Source organism: Ahaetulla prasina, chromosome 4, assembly GCF_028640845.1.
Source record: "Ahaetulla prasina isolate Xishuangbanna chromosome 4, ASM2864084v1, whole genome shotgun sequence".
In the NCBI taxonomy this organism is placed as follows: Eukaryota; Metazoa; Chordata; class Lepidosauria; order Squamata; family Colubridae; genus Ahaetulla; species Ahaetulla prasina.
The window spans coordinates 60,173,582-60,193,207 of NC_080542.1; the positions used below are offsets into that span (position 1 = coordinate 60,173,582).

Genomic DNA, 19,626 nt, shown 5'->3' on the forward strand with positions numbered 1-19,626 from the left:
CAAGGGGACCCCTATCTCCTTCAATTTAGACCCCCAAATAGCTCCCATTAGGTTAAAGGCAAGGAGGGTTCCTTTTGCACTCAAACCTAAAATCGACAAAGAGTTAGATAAATTAGTCAGCCAGGGGATACTAGTGCCAGTTGACCATGCCAAATGGGAGACGCCAATCGTCACCCCTGTAAAACCAGACGGGTCCATAAGAATTTGCGCTGATTACAAGGCTACCTTGAACAAAGCATTGCAAAAGAGCGCCTACCCAGTTCCAGTAGTGCAACACTTATTGCACTCACTAGGGCACGGACAAGTTTTCGCCAAATTAGACTTGGCACAAGCGTACCAGCAGCTACCCGTAGATGCTAGCACAGCTGAAGCCCAGACCATTGTAACGCACCGAGGTGCCTTTAAATGCACTCGGTTACAGTTTGGGGTAAGCGTAGCCCCTGGGCTATTCCAAAATCTGATGGAACGACTCCTACAGGGGCTACCAGGAGTCGTGCCCTATTTCGATGACGTGTTGGTATCGGGAAAGAATTTGGAAGAACTGGGGGAGCGGCTGAGGAAAGTTTTGGCCATTTTCCGGTCAGCCGGCCTGACAGTTAAAGCAAAAAAATGCCAGGTGGGGGTCGAGTCAGTGGAATTTTTGGGATATAGGATAGATAAGAATGGAATTCACCCCACCGAGAGTAAGGTCAAAGCGATAAAGAGAGCCCCAGCACCCAAAAACAAGACAGAGCTTCAGGCTTTCCTGGGTCTGGTAAACTTTTATGCTGTATTTTTAAGAAACAAAGCAACCGTTGCGGAACCGTTGCACAAGTTGTTAGGAAAAAACGCTGTTTGGTCTTGGGGAAAGACAGAAAACAGAGCATTTGAGGCAGTCAAAAACTTGCTATCAAGCGAAAGCCTGTTAGTCCAGTACAGTAGCAGGCTGCCGTTAGTACTGGTCTGCGATGCATCCCCCTATGGAGTAGGAGCTGTACTTAGCCACAGACTCCCAAACGGCACTGAAGCCCCTATAGCGTTCTATTCACGAACGATGTCCCCGGCTGAAAGAAATTACAGCCAACTAGATAGGGAGGCTCTCGCAATAGTGTCAGGCGTGAAGAAATTTCACGAATACGTTTTTGGGCGAGACTTTGAAATTGTGACGAGATATTTCCCGCCTAAAACTCCCGCCAAAACTTACAGTAATACATTACACTCTACATTATACATTACATTACATTCCCCGCGCAGGTTCGAATCCTGCCGACTACGCCAACGGCCAAACATTTCTAATTGTGGTAGATGCATTCTCCAAATGGCTGGAGATCATTCTAATGAAATCCACAACCGCGGGAGCTGTCACTGCAGCCCTAAAACACCTTTTCGCAACACATGGGCTACCGGACACCATCGTGTCCGATAACGGTCCACAGTTCACCGCAGCGCTATTTGAAGGGTACCTGGCCGAAGAGGGCATCCGACATGCCCTCTCAGCGCCGTTCCACCCTGCGTCGAACGGCCTTGCTGAACGATTTGTTCGGAGTGCGAAAGAGGCGCTGTCACGGCAGCCCCGGGATTGGCAGTCACAAATCGACGCATTCCTAACTGTTCAACATAGGACCCCCTGTGTAGCCACTGGCCGCAGCCCAGCCGAGCTGCTAATGGGGCGAAAGCTAAGATGCCCACTAGACCGGCTGCACCCAAGCTACATACAAGACGGGTTCAGAACTAAACCGGAGAAACTCAGAGAAATAGCCATAGGAGACACAGTATGGGCTCGGAATTACAGCGCCGGCCCTAGCTGGAGGAGGGGGAGAATCATAGACCAAACGGGCCCTAAATCCTATCTAGTGGAGCTAGACGATGGCCGAATCTGGCGACGCCACATAGATCAATTAAGAAATAGAGTGAGCGATAAGACGGAATTAGGCGAGACCAGCCCTGACTTTGATTTAATTAACCCCACAGCTGACTGGAGCCGAGAACAAACAGAAATCGTAAGCAAAGAACCAAACAGAGACTTATCTGAGTCAGGCGAGGTCCAGCGACACCCTCCGGTCCCTCTAGAGGACAGCAGGCCCGAGCCGGCGAATAATCCAGGGCCGGATGGCCGGGAGGAGGAGCTCAGAGGAACGAAAAGTCCCTCCGGCACGCTCGACTCAACTCCAGAAAGTGAACTGCGCAGGTCCGGGAGAGTCAGGAGACGCCCCACGTACCTGCAGGACTACGTAGAGAAGTAGTATGCAAATATGGGCAAAGTGCCTTCTGGGAGGGAAGGAGTGTAATGTATTACTGTAAGTTTTGGCGGGAGTTTTAGGCGGGAAATATCTCGTCTCTGATTGGATGCAGCCTCAGGCTGAAGTGTATATAAGGAGAGGTTTTTGTCCAGAGTTTTTCTGGGTCACACTATATTAAAGAGCTGTTGTCACTAACCTGGTCTCCTGCCTCGTCAATACCCAAACTTAACACCCAGTTTATACATAACAGCCGCCTGTAAATCCACATTTCAAATGCTTCTAGTCTTTTTAAGTGGCTTTCTGTCAGAGACCAACTCTCTACTCTATAGAGCAGGATAGAAAAGATGAAACATCTGACAAGCCTGATGTTCAATCTTAAACTTATATCATGACTGCAGAAGACCTTTTTCATTTTGAAAAATGCTGTTCCAGCTTCCTTGTTTTTACTTCAGTGGTCATGTCCCAGCTGGAGACTTTCAAACGGAGACTGAATAATCCTTTGATCATACAGGATGTCCTATTTGAGCAGGCAGTTGGACTACAAGACCTGTGAGGTCCCTTCCAACTCTATTATTCTGTGTTCTATGTTCTGATTAAATTTGCTGGGGGAACAGGTAACATTTTAGACAAGATTCAGAAGTTACTTGACAGCTGTAAGCATTGGGTCATATCTAACAAGATTCAATGGTGAGAAAAGTAAAGTCCTGCATTTAGTATAAATAATGTAAAAAGTTGAGGTCAAAATTGTATTTTACTGTGTTGGGAAGAGTTGGAAGTCAACACATTTTTCTTCCATCCTTTTTCCCCCCCCCTACCATCCTGCACTTCCCCTTTTAAATGTTTTTATTTTAATGTAATTTATACTATAATAAAGCTTAATACATTTTTAAAATCAAAAGAAATTAATTTGATCCCCTATTATGTTTCCTGAAAATTTTATTTAGAAAAGCAATAATATTTATTTAATGATAATTGATAAATCTTAGTTAATAGAATGACAATAGAATGACAATTACTAACCATACTAATAAAAAATATTTCCTATTGATTAGGCCCTCCATAACAGTCCCCATTTCTCATGTGCTCTTGGGAAAATTAATTGCCCACCCCTCTGAAAAATGCAGATATATAAAAAAATTTTGACATTTATATTTTCCATGTTTTTAAGGCTTTTCAAAATAATGACTTGATATTTTTTGTTGTGATGTATGTTGTATAGGTATTTATTGTAAAATCTTCAAGAAAAGCCTACAGTTATAGTCCTAGTTTATAACTGGCCTTTTCATGAGAATAACCTTCAGCATTTTACCCCCCAGCAAACCTGTGATGGATCTTTTCGTAGAATTGTGCAGCCAGTACCACTTAAACCCAGCCCATCATACTTTTGAATTGAAGTCTGGGGAGCCCCAGGAATCGGTGAATTACAAGCCTAATACTTTGATAGGGACATTAGACGTACAGAAGGTACTTCTAAAATTGAAGGTTCCTGAAGAAAAAAAAATCAAGCGCCCTCCGCCACAGATTCCGGAGGTAAAAACATTTTCTTATTATTTATTTTCTTGCATTATGGCCAAGAATAGAGAAGGGGATAGTCATCTCACTGTGCTGGATTATTTTAGTATTGCTGATACAATCCTTTAATCCATCGAGTATCACAAGGATAGGCAATATTGGCCAAATTCACAAGGATCTAGTGATTCCACTGTTCCGGTTGAATTTACAGTGGGAGGTTCTTTTGAATAGGCTGTCAAACATGAAAAAAATGTGTGGTTGCTTTATGAATTGCATTCAGTTTAATAAGTTAGTATCTTAGATAATTTGATGTTTTTAAATAAGCAGTATATGAATATTTATCAAAATAAAAAGTGAATGTATGATTTAACTAACTGAAGCATACAGAAAGCTTGTGGCTTGGAGATCTAGGTCTGACTTAAAAAGGAGGGTAACTCATTTAAGGAATGGATCATGCAAAGTGTGTAATATATTTACACATATAACAGACATACAGGTTGTGCTCAGTTAATAATCACCTGTCCAATAACTCTTCAATTTACGATGGCATTGAATGAGTTGTGGTTACGAGTCTTTGAAATTCTGGCTGCCTCAGCATCTCCACAGACACATGGTCATAATCTGAGTGCTTGACAACTGGCTTACACTTAGGACAATTGCAGTAGCCCATGGTGATGATTTGCAACCTTGCTTGCTGGCTTTCCACAAGCAAAATCAATCAATTACCTTCTGTTCACCCTCCCTTAGACCATCTGCACTCACACTGCTCCTTGCTGGCCACCTGTATACCCTTGCATACCTCTTTAAGCCTCACTGCACTTGTCCATGCCTCTCCCACCACCCATGCATTCTCTCCCTTTCTGAGCTTTGCTGCTCTCACACCATGCCTCACTCGTGTAGCTCCTCAAACCTCATTATACTCATCATTTGCTTCCCAATCACCTGCTTCAGTGTGCTCATGCCATGTCTCACATCCCATGCATATTCATGCATCCTTCCTAAGCCTCAGTGCACTTGCCTTGTGCCTCTCCAGCGACTCACACATTCTTCTCGGCCACTTATACACCCTCTCCGGCCAAATAACTTATCCATGGTTTTGATTTGCAGTTTTGAAACTAGTTTATGAGGAAAGATTCAGGGAATCAGGGCCTTATAGTGTGCATTTTTGTTTTCTAAGACAAAAACTGTTTTTTTAGTTAATGTAATTTCTCTTCAGTTACCTTTCTCTTCATTATTTTTTCCAATGTTATTTATTTATTTATTTATTTATTTATTTATTTATTTATTTATTTATTTATTTATTTATTTATTTATTTATTTGCATTTTTATACCGCCTTCTGGGGGACTCAGGGCGGTTTACAGCCTAATAAAAACATACATATAAATACAAAATAAAACACCAATTAAAAAACTTATTAAATAAGGCCGAATATTTAAAAATTGCAATAAAATAATAAAACCCCGTTAAAACCAAATTTAAAATTTAAAATTCTAGTCCAGTCCTGCGCAAATAAATAGATGTGTCTTAAGCTCGCGGCGAAAGGTTCGAAGGTCAGGAAGTTGGCGAAGTCCTGGGGGAAGTTCGTTCCAGAGGGTAGGAGCCCCCACAGAAAAGGCCCTTCCCCTGGGTGTCGCCAGTCGGCACTGCCTGGCTGACGGCACCCTGAGGAGTCCCTCCTTGTGAGAGCGCACGGGTCGGTGGGAGGCAATCGGTGGCAGCAGACGGTCCCGTAGGTAACCTGGCCCTATGCCATGGAGCACCCGGCCCTATGATTGTTGCACTTATGATTTCTGTTTATGCATATATTTATTCAGAATGTTATAGTGTTAAGTGAAATGAAGGTACAGTGCACATTTATGTTTTAGTTTTCTCATACAGTTTAAATTACGTTTGAATTATATTGATGAAGTATTGTGCTTGGACATTTGGTTGTTTTTGAATTGCTTTCCTCTAGAAAACCGTGAGACTTGTTGTAAATTATTTGAAGGCGCAAAAGACAGTAGTTCGAGTGAATCCTGAAGTTCCTCTTCGGAATATAGTACCAATAATTTGTGAAAAGTGTGAAGTTAGTCAAGAATGCATTGTTCTCTTAAGAGATACTTTCACTGGAGAAAAACTGGAATTGAGTAAGTCATTGAATGACCTAGGGATAAAGGAGCTTTATGCCTGGAACAACAGAAGAGGTAAATCACAATCTATGTTAAATTATCATGCTTATAAATGGGATGTCTAAGATGGTATTACTTACCTTCTCTACTGTTTCACAAATGTGCATACACGTGCTCCGCTTGCACGCCTATCTTCTGCATGGGTGAGCGGGGCATCCTGCACTGGCCTCTACCGGTTCGCCTGAACTGGATAGAACCAGCTGAATACCACCACTGGATGTCCATTTTGGAGGTGGTTGGTAGATCAGTAGAACTCACTTTCAGTCTATTTATACATTGGTTCTTTTTATCAACTTTAATATTAATTTTAAAGTTTTAATGCCCTATGTTTTTATGTTTTAATCCTGTTAATGGTTGTATATGTATGGTATTGGAAGCTGCCTAGAGTTGCTTGATAGTGAGATGGGCAGTATACAAATTGAATGAATGAATGAATGAATGAATGATGCTGTTACATACACTCTTGATCTCATCTCCATGCTATTTAAAAACAACATGAAGTTGCTGGGGTAGATCATCTCTTGGTTCAGGATGCAGTATCCTCAGTATGCTGATGACATCCAATTGTATATAATAGAACAGAATTCTTATTATGGTCAGTGACTGTTCCAGAAAACCTGGACTCAACTTTGTATTGTTAGCCTGGGTTAGAATAGGGATGCTATTGAAATCCTGGCCTGGTGGATCTGAATGATATCAAATTAAATCTCAACAAGATCGAGTTGCTGCTTGTCCATGGTGAATCTTTCTCAGTTTCATTTCTCATTATATTTTAATTATATATTTTTAAAGAATAAAGGAAATAAATAAAAAGCCTTATTGCAATCACCTGGGTAGCTCTTAAAAAGAAATGATAAAAGAAGCAATACAAAACTAAGTGATCAGCTGCTTTTTTTTTCTGCTGCACACAGGAAGGCTACTGTAATGAAAGGGGCCTTTTTATAACAACTGTCTAGTACAGTTGAGCAAAGCACATTGATACAAGCCATTATAAATGCCCTGTAATGCTTTAGCTTTGCTATATTAGTTAAATAATTAGCTGGATGCTTTTTGATTATAGGACTTCTTAAATCTGGATGTTTGTAAACTAGGCATCTGTCCGTATTAGTTATTTCAGAAATATTTTTCAATTACACAATTTACTTTTCATATCCCATTGAAATTAGACCAGTTTATATCCTACTATTCTTAAGTTTCATATAAGGTCTTTATTCCATTTAAACCAGTGGTATCCCAAAATATTAGAATTAATCCCGATGAAAAAAATAAATTGATTTAAGTATAAAAAAGAAAGAAAAGTGAGCCAGGTTTATATTTTCACTAACAAACATGTTTCTAATATTAAAGCTATATGTAAAATAAACTTAAGAATCATATACCAAATCAGCTTTGAAAGTTTTAATTGCTGCTGTAACATAATATCTGCCAGGGTCTTACAGAGTTTTACTTCATTAACACTTCTTTCAACTTTTCCATATTGTATCGAATTCGACTTATTTAGATTCAAAAAATCTGGAAAAAGGCCAAGGCATTTACATAATTGTAACTTGTACACTATTAATTTTAGCTATTTTTCACTTATGAATATCTGATCTGGTAAAGAAATTCAACTAGTTTTGTTTTATGATAACAATCCCTCAGTAACCTGCCATAAAATATAGTGAGAAACAAAAACTTCTTGTCGCTTCCAGTGATATAACGGTTTACATAATTAAGACTCAGAGCACCCATCAAAAGCTTATTAACTAATTTCAAAGTGAAATTACTTCGTAAGCATTTGAATTGACATGACATTACTCAATCACTGAACAAATTGAATAAGCTACATTAAAAGGAGCAGCAACAAGAATTTATCTATACAAATGTCTTCAGGTTTATTCCACAAGGTGTTTAAAATCAATGACAAATATATATAACCCTTTTGTTATGTCCTCGGAGTTACGACCCGAGGAAACGTATGCCTGTTGCTAGCCGACGGTGATTGGTTTAGATGCAGCTAGCCAAATAAGTGGGAAACCTGCTTCCACCTGATTGGCCCTTCAGGCTTGACAGCTAGTTTTTAAGCAGCTGTCAAGCAGGGGCAGAGTTGTTGTTTTAGTTGGCTCGTTCTGGTTGTTCCTGTTCCAATTCTGTGCTAATAAAGGAGTTGTTAATGACCAAGCCTCGGACCCTCCTTAATTGTTCTGAGTATTGAACACCTTTATATAAAATGATAGGGCTATATAAAACAATATATTGTTGAGGCAGGTACTGATCAATCTCTGTTTACCTTTATGACATTTGTTGGAATCCTAACACAACTTGGATCCTTTTCTGCCCTTTATTTGGCCATTTAAGCATTTAACTTCTGAAGTAGTTATTTGGATTTATGATTGATAATGTTCCTAAGTCCCATTTAAGTACATAAGTATTGGGGATAGGTAAGAAGACAAGTCACTAGAAGCTGGAACTCGACCACCCCAAAAATAAAATGGAGTAAACTCAGTGGAATTTTTTTTCTCCTAAAAACTCAGCTCAGATGTGTTTTATAGTATTTATTAAACTGAATCATTAATTAATGGTGTAAAGGCCTGGTTACAAGAAAGGAGCCTTTCTTATTTTATGAATTAAGACTTTCCCAGTAAGATCTGGCCTACCCTATATTGTCTTTGAAGGAGGGAATGCTTAAGATTTCACCTCACAAAGAGGCAGGAGTCTGGCAATATATCTTCTTAGAAGTTGCCCCCATACTCTGGAATAAATGCCTCCTAAGATATAGGATAGCCCAACCATCTGGTCTTGTCTAAGATTCTTCAGCTCTTATTATTATTCAGTATGTTTATGCATTGATTATAGAAAGACTGTCTTTGCCTTTTTGGCTGCTACTGCTAGTATTTTTATAATAAACCTTAGAAAAGAGGCAATATGTAAAAATCTTGTATAAGTAAATAGATCAATATATTGCATAGTTTCATAGTGTTACTTTCCTGTTGTTGCAGTTTTGCCAGCAAAAACTCACTCTGAACCTGTTGTGAACTATAGAGGTAATGTAAAATGAACTTGGAGAGAAATTTGCCTTTTAGGTTTTGTTTTTGTATGTTTTGATATTAATATTTTTATATTTACTGTTATTTCCAGAATCACAATGCATTTTAATGAACAGTAGAAAACTTTTTGTTTTGAATAAAATAAAGTAAAAGTTTTATTAGCATGAAAGTAAACTGCCGGTGTCAGTTTAATCTGTAACATGCATGGTAACTAATGGCAAATTTAATAGTATTCATAACCGTATAACCATAGAACATAATTATCTCTAGTTGAATTATTGTAAATGATGTCTTAAATTATTTGTAATTCTTCGTATGAATTGTCAACTATTGCTGTTTGTGCATACTTTGCATTTATTTTGCTTTTATTATCAACCTTTGTAAACATTTCCTTCCATTCAGTTGTGTCTGATTCTTGGAGCCTATTAGGACTAGTCCCTGCAGTTTTCTTGGCAAAGTTTTTCAGAAGTGGTTTTCCATTGCTTCCTTCCTTGGGCTAAGAGAAAGTGACTGGCCCAAAGTCACCAGCTGGCTTTGTGCCTGAAGGCAGGAATAGAACTTACAGTCTCCCATTGTTTTAGCCTAATGCCTTAAACACCACACCGAAGTGACTCTATTGTAACATTAATTAATACATCACAATTATTGTATCATAGTTATTTTTAAGCCTTTAAGACCAAAGCTTCCATTAACTATATAAAATGGGCAATCTACAGCTGTGGGTAACCTTTCCCTCCTAGCACTTTGTTGGATCCAAGTCACTTGAGGAAATAGTGGAGATAAATATTTTGGCCTTTATGGGAGCTTTAGGAATCTCCTTTATAGGGAGCTTTAAGAATGAAATAAAGGTGCCTTAACACTGCCTTGACTAGTTAGGCAAGAAACTGCAAGAATTGACTTCCAAGGACACAAATCCTCAGATATGTTGGCTTATTGTAGAAAACCCAGAAAAGACATTAGTGAGAATCCAAGCAATTGTTATGTATTATCAAACACAACCTTTAATTTATTGTAAAATCATTTTTTTGCTTTGACAATATATTAATGTGATATCAGGCTTTTTGGTCAATTGCAACACTTTGATTTTTCACACCTTCATATATTACTGACTATATTTCAACATTCTTGTCTCCTATCTTATCTATCTATCTATCTATCTATCTATCTATCTATCTATCTATCCATCCATCCATCCATCCATCCATCCATCCATCCATCCATCCAATACAATATTTTAGCTTGAAACAGCCCATTTGTGAATTTTTCATAGAATATGTCAGCTACAGACAATATAAATTATCTATTGCTATCTGCTTGAAGATACTAGCTAAATTTTAATGTGATATTTTTTGTGTAAAAGGATGCAGATTCCAGAAAATAGTATGTATTTTATTATTTATTTATTTATTTATTTTATTCAATTTTTATACCGCCCTTCTCCCGAAGGACTCAAGGCGGTGTACAGCCAAATAAAAATCCACAATATACACTTTAAAACAAGACTAAAACAAAACATATTACAAAATGGCCAAAATTTAAAACAGTTTAAAATCCTAAAATATAAATAGCCCCAGTTAAAATTTAGTAAAACTTCTAAGCCAGTCCCGCTTGAATAAATAGGTGTGTTTTCAGCTCACGGCGAAAAGTCCGAAGATCAGGCACTTGACATAAACCAGGGGGAAGTTCATTCCAAAGCGTAGGAGCTCCAACAGAGAAGGCCCTACCCCTGGGGGCCGCCAGCCGACATTGTCTGGCGGACGGCACCCTGAAAAGGCCCTCTCTGTGTGAGCATACAGGTCGGTGGGAGGCATAGGGTAACAGCAGGCGGTCCCGTAAGTACCCGGGCCCTAAGCCATGGAGCGCTTTAAAGGTGGTAACCAGAATCTTAAAGCGCACCCGAAAGACCACAGGAAGCCAGTGCAAACTGTGCAGGATTGGTGTTACATGGGAGCAACGAGTTGCTCCCACTATTACCCGCGCAGCTGCATTCTGGACTAGCTGCAGCCTCCGGGTACACTTCAAGGGCAGCCCCATGTAGAGAGCATTGCAATAATCCAAACGGGAAGTGACAAGAGCATGAGTGACCGTGCATAAGGCATCCCGGTCAAGGAAGGGGCGCAACTGGCGAACCAAGCGTACTTGGTAAAAAGCCCTCTTGGAGACGGCCGCCAAATGATTGTCAAACGACAGCCGCCCATCCAAGAGGACACCCAAGTTGCGCACCCTTTCCATTGGGGCCAATAACTCGCCCCCCACAGTCAGCTGCGGCTGCAGCTGACTGTACCGGGGTGCTGGCCACTCCGTCTTGGAGGGATTGAGCTTGAATCTGTTTCTCCCCATCCAGACCCGTACAGCTTCCAGACACCGGGATAGCACTTCGACAGCTTCGTTGGGGTGGTCCGGGGTGGAGAAGTACAGCTGCGTATCGTCAGCGTACAGATGGTAACTCACCCCGAAACCACTAATGACTTCACCCAGCGGCTTCATATAGATGTTGAACAGGAGGGGCGAGAGAATCGACCCCTGAGGCACCCCACAAGTAAGGTGCCTCGTGGTCGACCTCTGCCCCCCTGTCAACACCGTCTGCGACCGGTCAGAGAGATAGGAGGAGAACCACCGATAAACGATGCCTCCCACTCCCAAACTCTCCAACCGGTGCAGCAAGATACCATTTGTATACAAAATAGGGAGGGATATATATATTAGACAAGTTATGACTAGGCAAGCTAAAAGAAAAATGGGCAATTAATAGTAGAGAAGCAATAATAGAAGGAATGATAAAAATTGTCTATACAAAATTGCCAAGTGGTACTCTTTGGTGATAAACTGTTCTATTGTCCTATTTTCTAACTTAAAATTTGTTATACTGCTTGTGTTTAAAAAATATCACCAGTACACTGCATAATTACCCAGTTTGAATTTTGCACAATTCTGTTCCATTCAGATGCAAACCATCATACTCAGAGTAGCCAACCATTGTATGACTGATTGAAAATGTAACAAAAGATCATGCAAACAGAATGAACAGGATGAGCTTTCATTAGAGTTTAACAGTGTTTTAAACATTTGTGTTTGTTTTTTTATTGTAAATAAAATTGTATTTGTTATCTCATGTTTAAAGAGTCTGATAGAAATGTAAGAATCTATACCTACAGACAGATACAAAGAGAGAAAGTTTAATACAGGTAAATAAAACTTGGGTTGAAAACTAAAATAAGTGATTTGAGTGAATGCCATATGACTTTTTTTCTCTCATGAGTAACTCATAAGAATAATAAATGTTCCTTTTATATCTGTGTCCTCTATGCAGTAGAGATTTCTAATTTCAATTTTCAAATAGATAAGCGATTCTATTAAAATGTTATTTGAGCTGGATTGGAATAGTTATTGTGACTTGTGCATTTAACAGAAACAAAAGTATCACCTGGTTATGACACATCAGTAAAGGAAAAGAAAGGACTTTTTGGATATTTTAGGACAAGTAAGAAAAACAAGGTAAATGTTATATTTATTTGGCTAGTAATTCCTACTTATCTGTGTATGTTTTGTAGCTTGTATTTAGGGTGTTGCTTGTAAAGCAACTTGTAAAGTTTCAGTGGCAAATGAAAAAACTGAGCATAAGCTGCTGTCCTTCCAAAGAACTATATAAAATGAAAGTCTATGCTTTCGTTTTGAGAAATATAGATGTGATTTTAATAACATTTGTTAAAATATTAGTTGTTTCCTAACAATTGTGCATATAATGTATATTACGCAGGTCAGGTATATATGTGCAGGTCATACACAGTACAGTTAGTCCTTGACTTACATCCATTCATTTAGTGACTATTCAAAGTTACAATGGCAGTGGAAAAGAGTGATTTATGACTGTTTTTCACATGACTAATGCAGCATCCCCATAGTCACATGATCAAAATTTGGACAGTTGGCATCTGGCACACACTTATGACAGTGGCAGTGTCCTGGAGTCGTGTGGTCACTAATTCAATTAAACAATTGTGTCAACAAAGGTAATAAAATGGGACCAAACATACTTAACAACTGTCTTGCTTAGCAACAGAAATTTTGGGCTCAATTGTTCTAGTAAGTTGAGGACTGCCTGCATATCTATTGAGAAATATACCAATAGAATAACAGAATAACAGAGTTAGAAGGCATCATAGAGGTCTTCTACTCCAGGGGTCTCCAACCTTGGCAACTTTAAGTCTGGCAAAGCTAGCTGGGACATTCTGAGGGTTGAAGTTCTCCAGGTTTAAAGCTGCCAAGGTTGGAGACCCCCGTTCTAGTCCCACCCCTTGCTCAAGCAGGAGACCCTATACCATTTCAGATGGTTGTCCACTCTTTTTTTTAAGTTGTGCTCCAGTGATGGAACCCAACTTTGGAGAGGTACAGAGAGGTACAGTACCATAGTAGGAGAGAAAATTAACCAATTTCGTTGTATACATGATGTACAATGACAATAAATGCTTTGACTTGACTTGAGAGCATCTTTTTGCTTTGTCCTCTGGATTACTGCTAATTGAGGTTTATTTCTCTTAGAGATAAGCTTCCTAATATAAATCTGTCAGTTCTTTTCTAACTGAAACACAAGAGAGGCAAGGATGATAACTCTGTTCCTCACCAGAGACAGAGAATCATTCCAGAACTGACTTCTGACTCCTACAAACATGCTTGTTTGGGATGGGAATTCTGTGTATCTTTTCCAGTAAGCTTCCCACTGTATTCTGTGGACAGGGCAAATGTATTTGTCTCTGGGTCCATTAAAATTGACATATGCTTTCTATGTAATAACACTATAGATTTACAACTTTGATGAATGTGTAATGTTCCATTTTTTAATTGCTCCTAAGGAAGAAAATATAATTCAAAGAATGCAGAATCTGTTGCATTCCTCTCACTACCCCATGCTCAGGCAAATTCTTTATCAGGATCTATGTATTAGTTTGCCAAATAATGACCAAGCAGCAGTTGAATCTGTGGTTAATTGTACATTGCTTTTACAGGCTTTTCTACTGAGTTTAGATGTGTAATGTGTTTATTAAAAAAATATAATGCAGGATTTTTATTTAAATTTCAGGCAGAGACATCTTCAAGAAGAAGCCTAGATCTGGGTAGTGGAGAATATTTAAAATCCATATTGTATCGTAAACAAAGCCTTGATGTAAGTCCTAATTTAGCCATTAGATAGTGCTACTCCGAGATTAAAGGATTAATTGTAGACTATCGGTTTGTTGAAAAGTCCTTTTGGGGTAAACAATTGTACTTTTGCCAGTGAAATTGAATTCTGTATTAATTATATTAACATGTCAGGTTGAAAGACAAAACAAAACAGGGCATGTACATTGGCCAACAGAAAAAGTGGAAAGGGGTGCTCAATACAAATTAGGTGTTGCTATCATTCTAAGGCTGAAGCAAAATATATGCTATGCTTCACTCCTGGTACAGAGCAAGCAGTTTTCTTTGGTTCTCCAAGATAGTTTAATGGTTTTGCTGTTTTGAAAGTTTCAGGGTCTTCTGTAAAGTGTAGTTGAAGGATGTTTTTTTGTGTGTTTGTCTTGCACTTGCTGTTGTCTCTTTAAAATTATTGATTTTTTTTCATGCTAATTAATATAATGACAAATACTGTTCCAGTCTCTGCTATTATAAAGCTTTACTAGATGCGGTAATACATCCTTCCTCTTCATTTACACCCTCTCATTTTAATAGCATTAAGTTACTTGTATTTCCTTTATTTTTAAGTTAATATAATTGTGATTATTAGTTAGAAATAAGAGAAAGTAATTTGACTGACTGATTGATCAAATTTATATAGTCACCAATCTCATGTAGTTACTTTGGATGGTATATAAAATAAAACAATACATATTGATAAAAACCAATTAAAAATAACAAGATATATTAAGAAGATGAAACAGAATGGTAGAAAAATACACAGAAAGTGCATTTAATCAGTCACCATGTAACCATTTAGCATAGTACTACAGTTGTGGCCAAAATTGTGGAAACCTTTTGGGAAAAGTGTATTTTTGAGGCTTGATGGCTAATAACACCACTTTATTTTTTGAGTTTCAAGTTAATCATATTCCACTGTGGGAATGGCCTGGGAATAGCTCAGACTTTAACCCAATTGAAAACTCATAGAGCCGACTAAAAACTTAGTTTTTTACTTAGTTAGTCGGAAGCGACCCAGCTATAAAACCCAGTTAATAGATGCAATCATTCAATCTTGGTTTCACATTCTAACAGCTGCAGAACTAAAAGATTTGGTTCACTACATGGGAAGATGTTGTAAGGCTTAATTCATGCTAAGATTACCCAACTAAGTATTAATTGACATGATAATTTTTGTATATCTCATTTTTAATATGTGTTTCATTTTTCTTCTTTATATTGTAACTGTATGAAGGAAATCCTTCATAAAAGTTATTGCATTAATTCTTGATTAAATTATCTTTCTATTAATACATAATTTTATGCTACTACTCCATAAAAAAGTGGTGTTATTAGCTAGTTTTAGAAAATACACTTTTCCCAAAAGGCTTCCACAATTTGGGCCATTACTTTATATCATAAAATTGTCAGACAGTTGACAAAAACTATGGTTTGAATGACTTCTAGAAGGCCAACATAAATAGGGTGATATATCAGGCAGCATTTTGTTATTGTTTCAGGTAAATTTATAATAAATGGCTTTGAAATGTCACATTAATAAATTTTGATGGTGGTTTGTTCATCTGATTCCAGGAAGCAGCGATAGTGGATTCTTCACGAAATTTATGTTCTGCACTGCCGGCACCATCATTATCTCTTGGAAATATACAAGGGGCAACTTCAAGTACTGTAATGAAGAAGCGGAGAGCACCTCCCCGTCCCGTAATTTCATCCTTTCCTGGTGGGGAAGCTGATAGGGAAGAAAAAATGCCAACCCGGGTAAGAAACATACATTAGAAATACAAATTGAATGATAAGTACTCAGAAAATTTCCTGATTTGCAATTGCAGGCTGGATAGAATGACCAAGAATAACCAACAAAAGCAGACAGTAGCATTGATTAATATCTGATTAAATCCCCTACAGAAACATTTTAGAGAAAATAAGTAGTTACAATCTGAAATTACTTTTTTTAAAAAATATATTTATATCCCGCCGTTCTCCGAAGACTCAGGGCGGCTTACATTGTGTAAGGCAATAGTCTCATTCTATTTGTATATTTATATACAAAGTCAACTTATTGCCCCCCCCCAACAATCTGGGTCCTCATTTTACCTACCTTATAAAAGATGGAAGGCTGAGTCAACCTTGGGCCTGGTGGGACTAGAACCTGCAGTAATTGCAGGCAGCTGTGTTTAATAACAGGCTATCTTACAGCCTGAGCCACACCGCGGCCCTTATAAAGTTATAAGCGGAATCTTTCCAAACAATTGCTTTGCACACCCCCGAAACATAATATTCTCCATTTAGGATATCTCCATAGTATTTGTTGCTCAGTAAATTTGGGACTCAATGTCTAGTTGCATAAATAGCTCTATTCTGCAAAATCCACTAACTTTCCTGAGAAGGTCCAATTCATTAATGTCTTCTTCAGCCTCTTCTAGAAAGTCTCCAGTCATCAAACAAAACTTCTCTTTCAAGTCTGTTAATGTTGAATTAATTTCCAATCCATGGCTGATTTAATTACTGTTGCCTGTGTCTGGATGTCTTCTTTAAGTGATTTGAAATTGTTATGAGTTTTATCAAATTTTTTATTTAATTTTTCATGTAAAACTTTTAGAAAAACTAATAAAATACAAAATCATTAGAATAAAAAGTGGTCTTACTGTAGTCAGGGACTACCTATATTGGTGTTATAATTATTGGTGTTATAATTAATTATAATTTTTATAATATACAACTATGAGTCTTTGCGAAATGAGTATGTTGTATATATGTGCCTCTGTCTTATATGTGTTGTATCTACCTGCCTGCCCGCCTCTCTGTTTGTCCTGGAAGATAGCAGAAATCTCCTCCCCCACTGTCAAGTATAGAACATTTAATCATGGATTTATTTATGCAATTAGAATTCTATATTTAAGTATGAGGGGACAGAGGAGTACCTACTATCATTAGATACACATGCTTCCTATTTTAAAATGACCCTTCGATTGAAATTTATATTTATATTAAGTAGTTAAGCAGCAAGGTTTTTTCACTATTTTAAAGAATATTAATAAAGTGGGTCAGTAGAGATAGGAGGTTAAATTTCTCCAATCTGACAAAATCAGGGATTTCTGCATTTTATTAATTTATAATATATAATGTAACACCTATTCTACTAAGATGTTGGTATAGTTTATGTCATAATAATAAACTTTGTAAATACCAAATATAAATGCAATACAAATTTTAAACAATAATATAAAAATAACAAAGAAAATAAAGTGACAATGCAATAATAACATAACTGTTAAATTATAGCAAAATGAGTGTTGAATTTGAACTGACAAGCACATGATGAAATTTTAAGACAGAACATTTTAGAGTTTGTATCTCCTCAGAAAACAAACAATTGTACCTTCTGCCGTCTAATAGAAAGGTCTGTGACAGTGATCTTAAATTCCTACCAGTCTTTTGTCTTATTTGCACATAATGTTACATAAATTCATACATTGTTCATGGAACCTAGAATATTAAAAAAAAATCATTGACATTGTGCGCTCAAGACAATGTGTTTAAATATAAAGTTAAGCTTTTTTATGCTTAGCAAATATGCCTGTTCAGTGTTATTAATACTTTTCCTTTGGTAAATTTGTATGGAGATATAATACTTTTAATAAGCATTACATCTCCATACAAATTTACCAAAGGAAAAGTATTAATATCACTGAATAGGCATATTTGCTAAGTATAAAAAATAGTAGAAATAAAAGGGCAATTTTTAAATTATTTATATTTATATATTATTTTATATTAGAATTATCTGCAGAAGGAGGTCAAGATTGTGGCTGTGCTTTTTAATTATAAGTTATATGGACACTCTGAGAAGTGAAATGATTGAGTTTCATTTATACAAATGAAAGGTCTTCAAAGAAAAACCAGAAAGTCCAGTTGCCTCTTGAAAAAGCACCTTTGGGACACCTGCTTTGTCTGTTCCATGACAATGCCTCAGAGTTTTATTGCTTCATTTTGCTAGTGGGTACTCTGAAATTAACCAAAACAATATTTGTGACGGTCTCTTTAGGTCACCAATTAGATTGTTTTATCTTTTGCTTTAAGTCCCCAAATTAGATGGATGATTAATCAGAAATTTATTGATTAGGTCAAATCTTTTGAGTATTTAGGTGTCAGACCTGAACAATTAGGCCACATGGGAATTTAATTAGTTGATTTATTGCTCAAGTCTATATTGTGCCTGGGTGAGACTAGATAAAGTTCAACAGCATTTATGTGTATGTGTGTGTGAATTTGCTCTCATGCAGGGTTCACTCTCATGTAGGGCCCATGTACAGATTCTAGATTAAGTCCCCATTTGACTCCTCCCTTGGGTATTTAGTGTTTGCTTTCCAACTGCTGGTCAATTTCAAGTGACAATGCTTCATACGAAAAGCAACTGTTGCATTTTTAAATTTGCAAATCAGTTTGAAAATAACTATGCCCTGGCAGCGGTTAAGATATTTAAAGCCAAGATTCTGAGTATAATGCTATATGCATTCAGCGGTGTATTTATAAGGAAACCTCAAGCTTAGAAGTCCGTGACAGTGAAACAGTCATTCCTCACTTGACTTCTAATGCTTCATTGTGGATAGGCTTAGGCTTGTGGGCTTGAGTAAGATTCTGCTGACTCAAATTCTGGTTGAATTTGAGGGAGGGGCTTCCCTGGACCATTTCATCCTGCTAGATAGATTTGGCTCTAAAGAAACAAATTAATAGCAACTTGGCATATTCTGATCTTTTCGTGCTTGCACCTTCTGCTTTTGATCTGGATAAAACTCGGACTGAATCAAAACAAGATTTTGACTAAAATATTTAAATTAATAGATTCAATAGTTCCTATCTTTTCTACAGCATCATTTCCCTGCCTCCCTGAACAATGCCCCTAGATACATTTTTAATGTATCCTATATCAATGCATTAGCTGGGGTACTACTTTTTTGAATAACAATTGGTAGATATACATATCATCTGCATAAAAGCCACCTATATGCATATCATCTGTATAAAAGCCACCTTATCTGTGCTGAGCTATGGATATTGTATCTACAACATACAGTATGTGCTATTAGAATTCCACTTACATATCCAAAAGAGACAATTGGGTGCACTAGTTAAGGCTAGAAAATGGGAGACCATGAATTCTAGTCCCATCTTAAGACACAAAGCTACCTTGGGCCAATCACATTCTTTCATCCCTGAGAAGCAGGCAGTGGCAAATCACTTCTTAAGAAAGTAGTTTTATTAAGAAAACTACAGTGACTTGTCCTGGCAGTTGTCAGATGTCAGGTACCAAAGGTACCAAAAGAAGTATCCAAAGATGATTAAATTCATAGTTTCAATAGTCAATTTTAATTGTTGTTGTGACTATGACATTTTGTTTCTATTCAATTATCAGAAACTTCTAAAAAGTTTAGAAAATTCATATTAATAGTTATTTATATCATAAATTTCTTTGTAAAACTAGTTTAATAAATCAAGAATTGATTAAGAGATGCTATTTTAATCAGAC

The 19,626-nt window shown here is 37.4% G+C and overlaps 1 protein-coding gene across 1 annotated transcript in view; it reads left to right on the top strand.

Annotated features, from left to right (window-relative positions):
* COBL (cordon-bleu WH2 repeat protein) overlaps positions 1–19,626 on the top strand; it is a 91,106-nt gene that overhangs the window by 29,460 nt on the left and 42,020 nt on the right. Inside the window, exons 3-8 of the mRNA XM_058183069.1 lie at positions 3,536–3,749; positions 5,688–5,916; positions 8,880–8,924; positions 12,337–12,422; positions 14,005–14,088; positions 15,672–15,857. Of these exons, the coding sequence (XP_058039052.1) occupies positions 3,536–3,749; positions 5,688–5,916; positions 8,880–8,924; positions 12,337–12,422; positions 14,005–14,088; positions 15,672–15,857 (844 nt within the window). The remainder of the gene's footprint in view (positions 1–3,535; positions 3,750–5,687; positions 5,917–8,879; positions 8,925–12,336; positions 12,423–14,004; positions 14,089–15,671; positions 15,858–19,626) is intronic.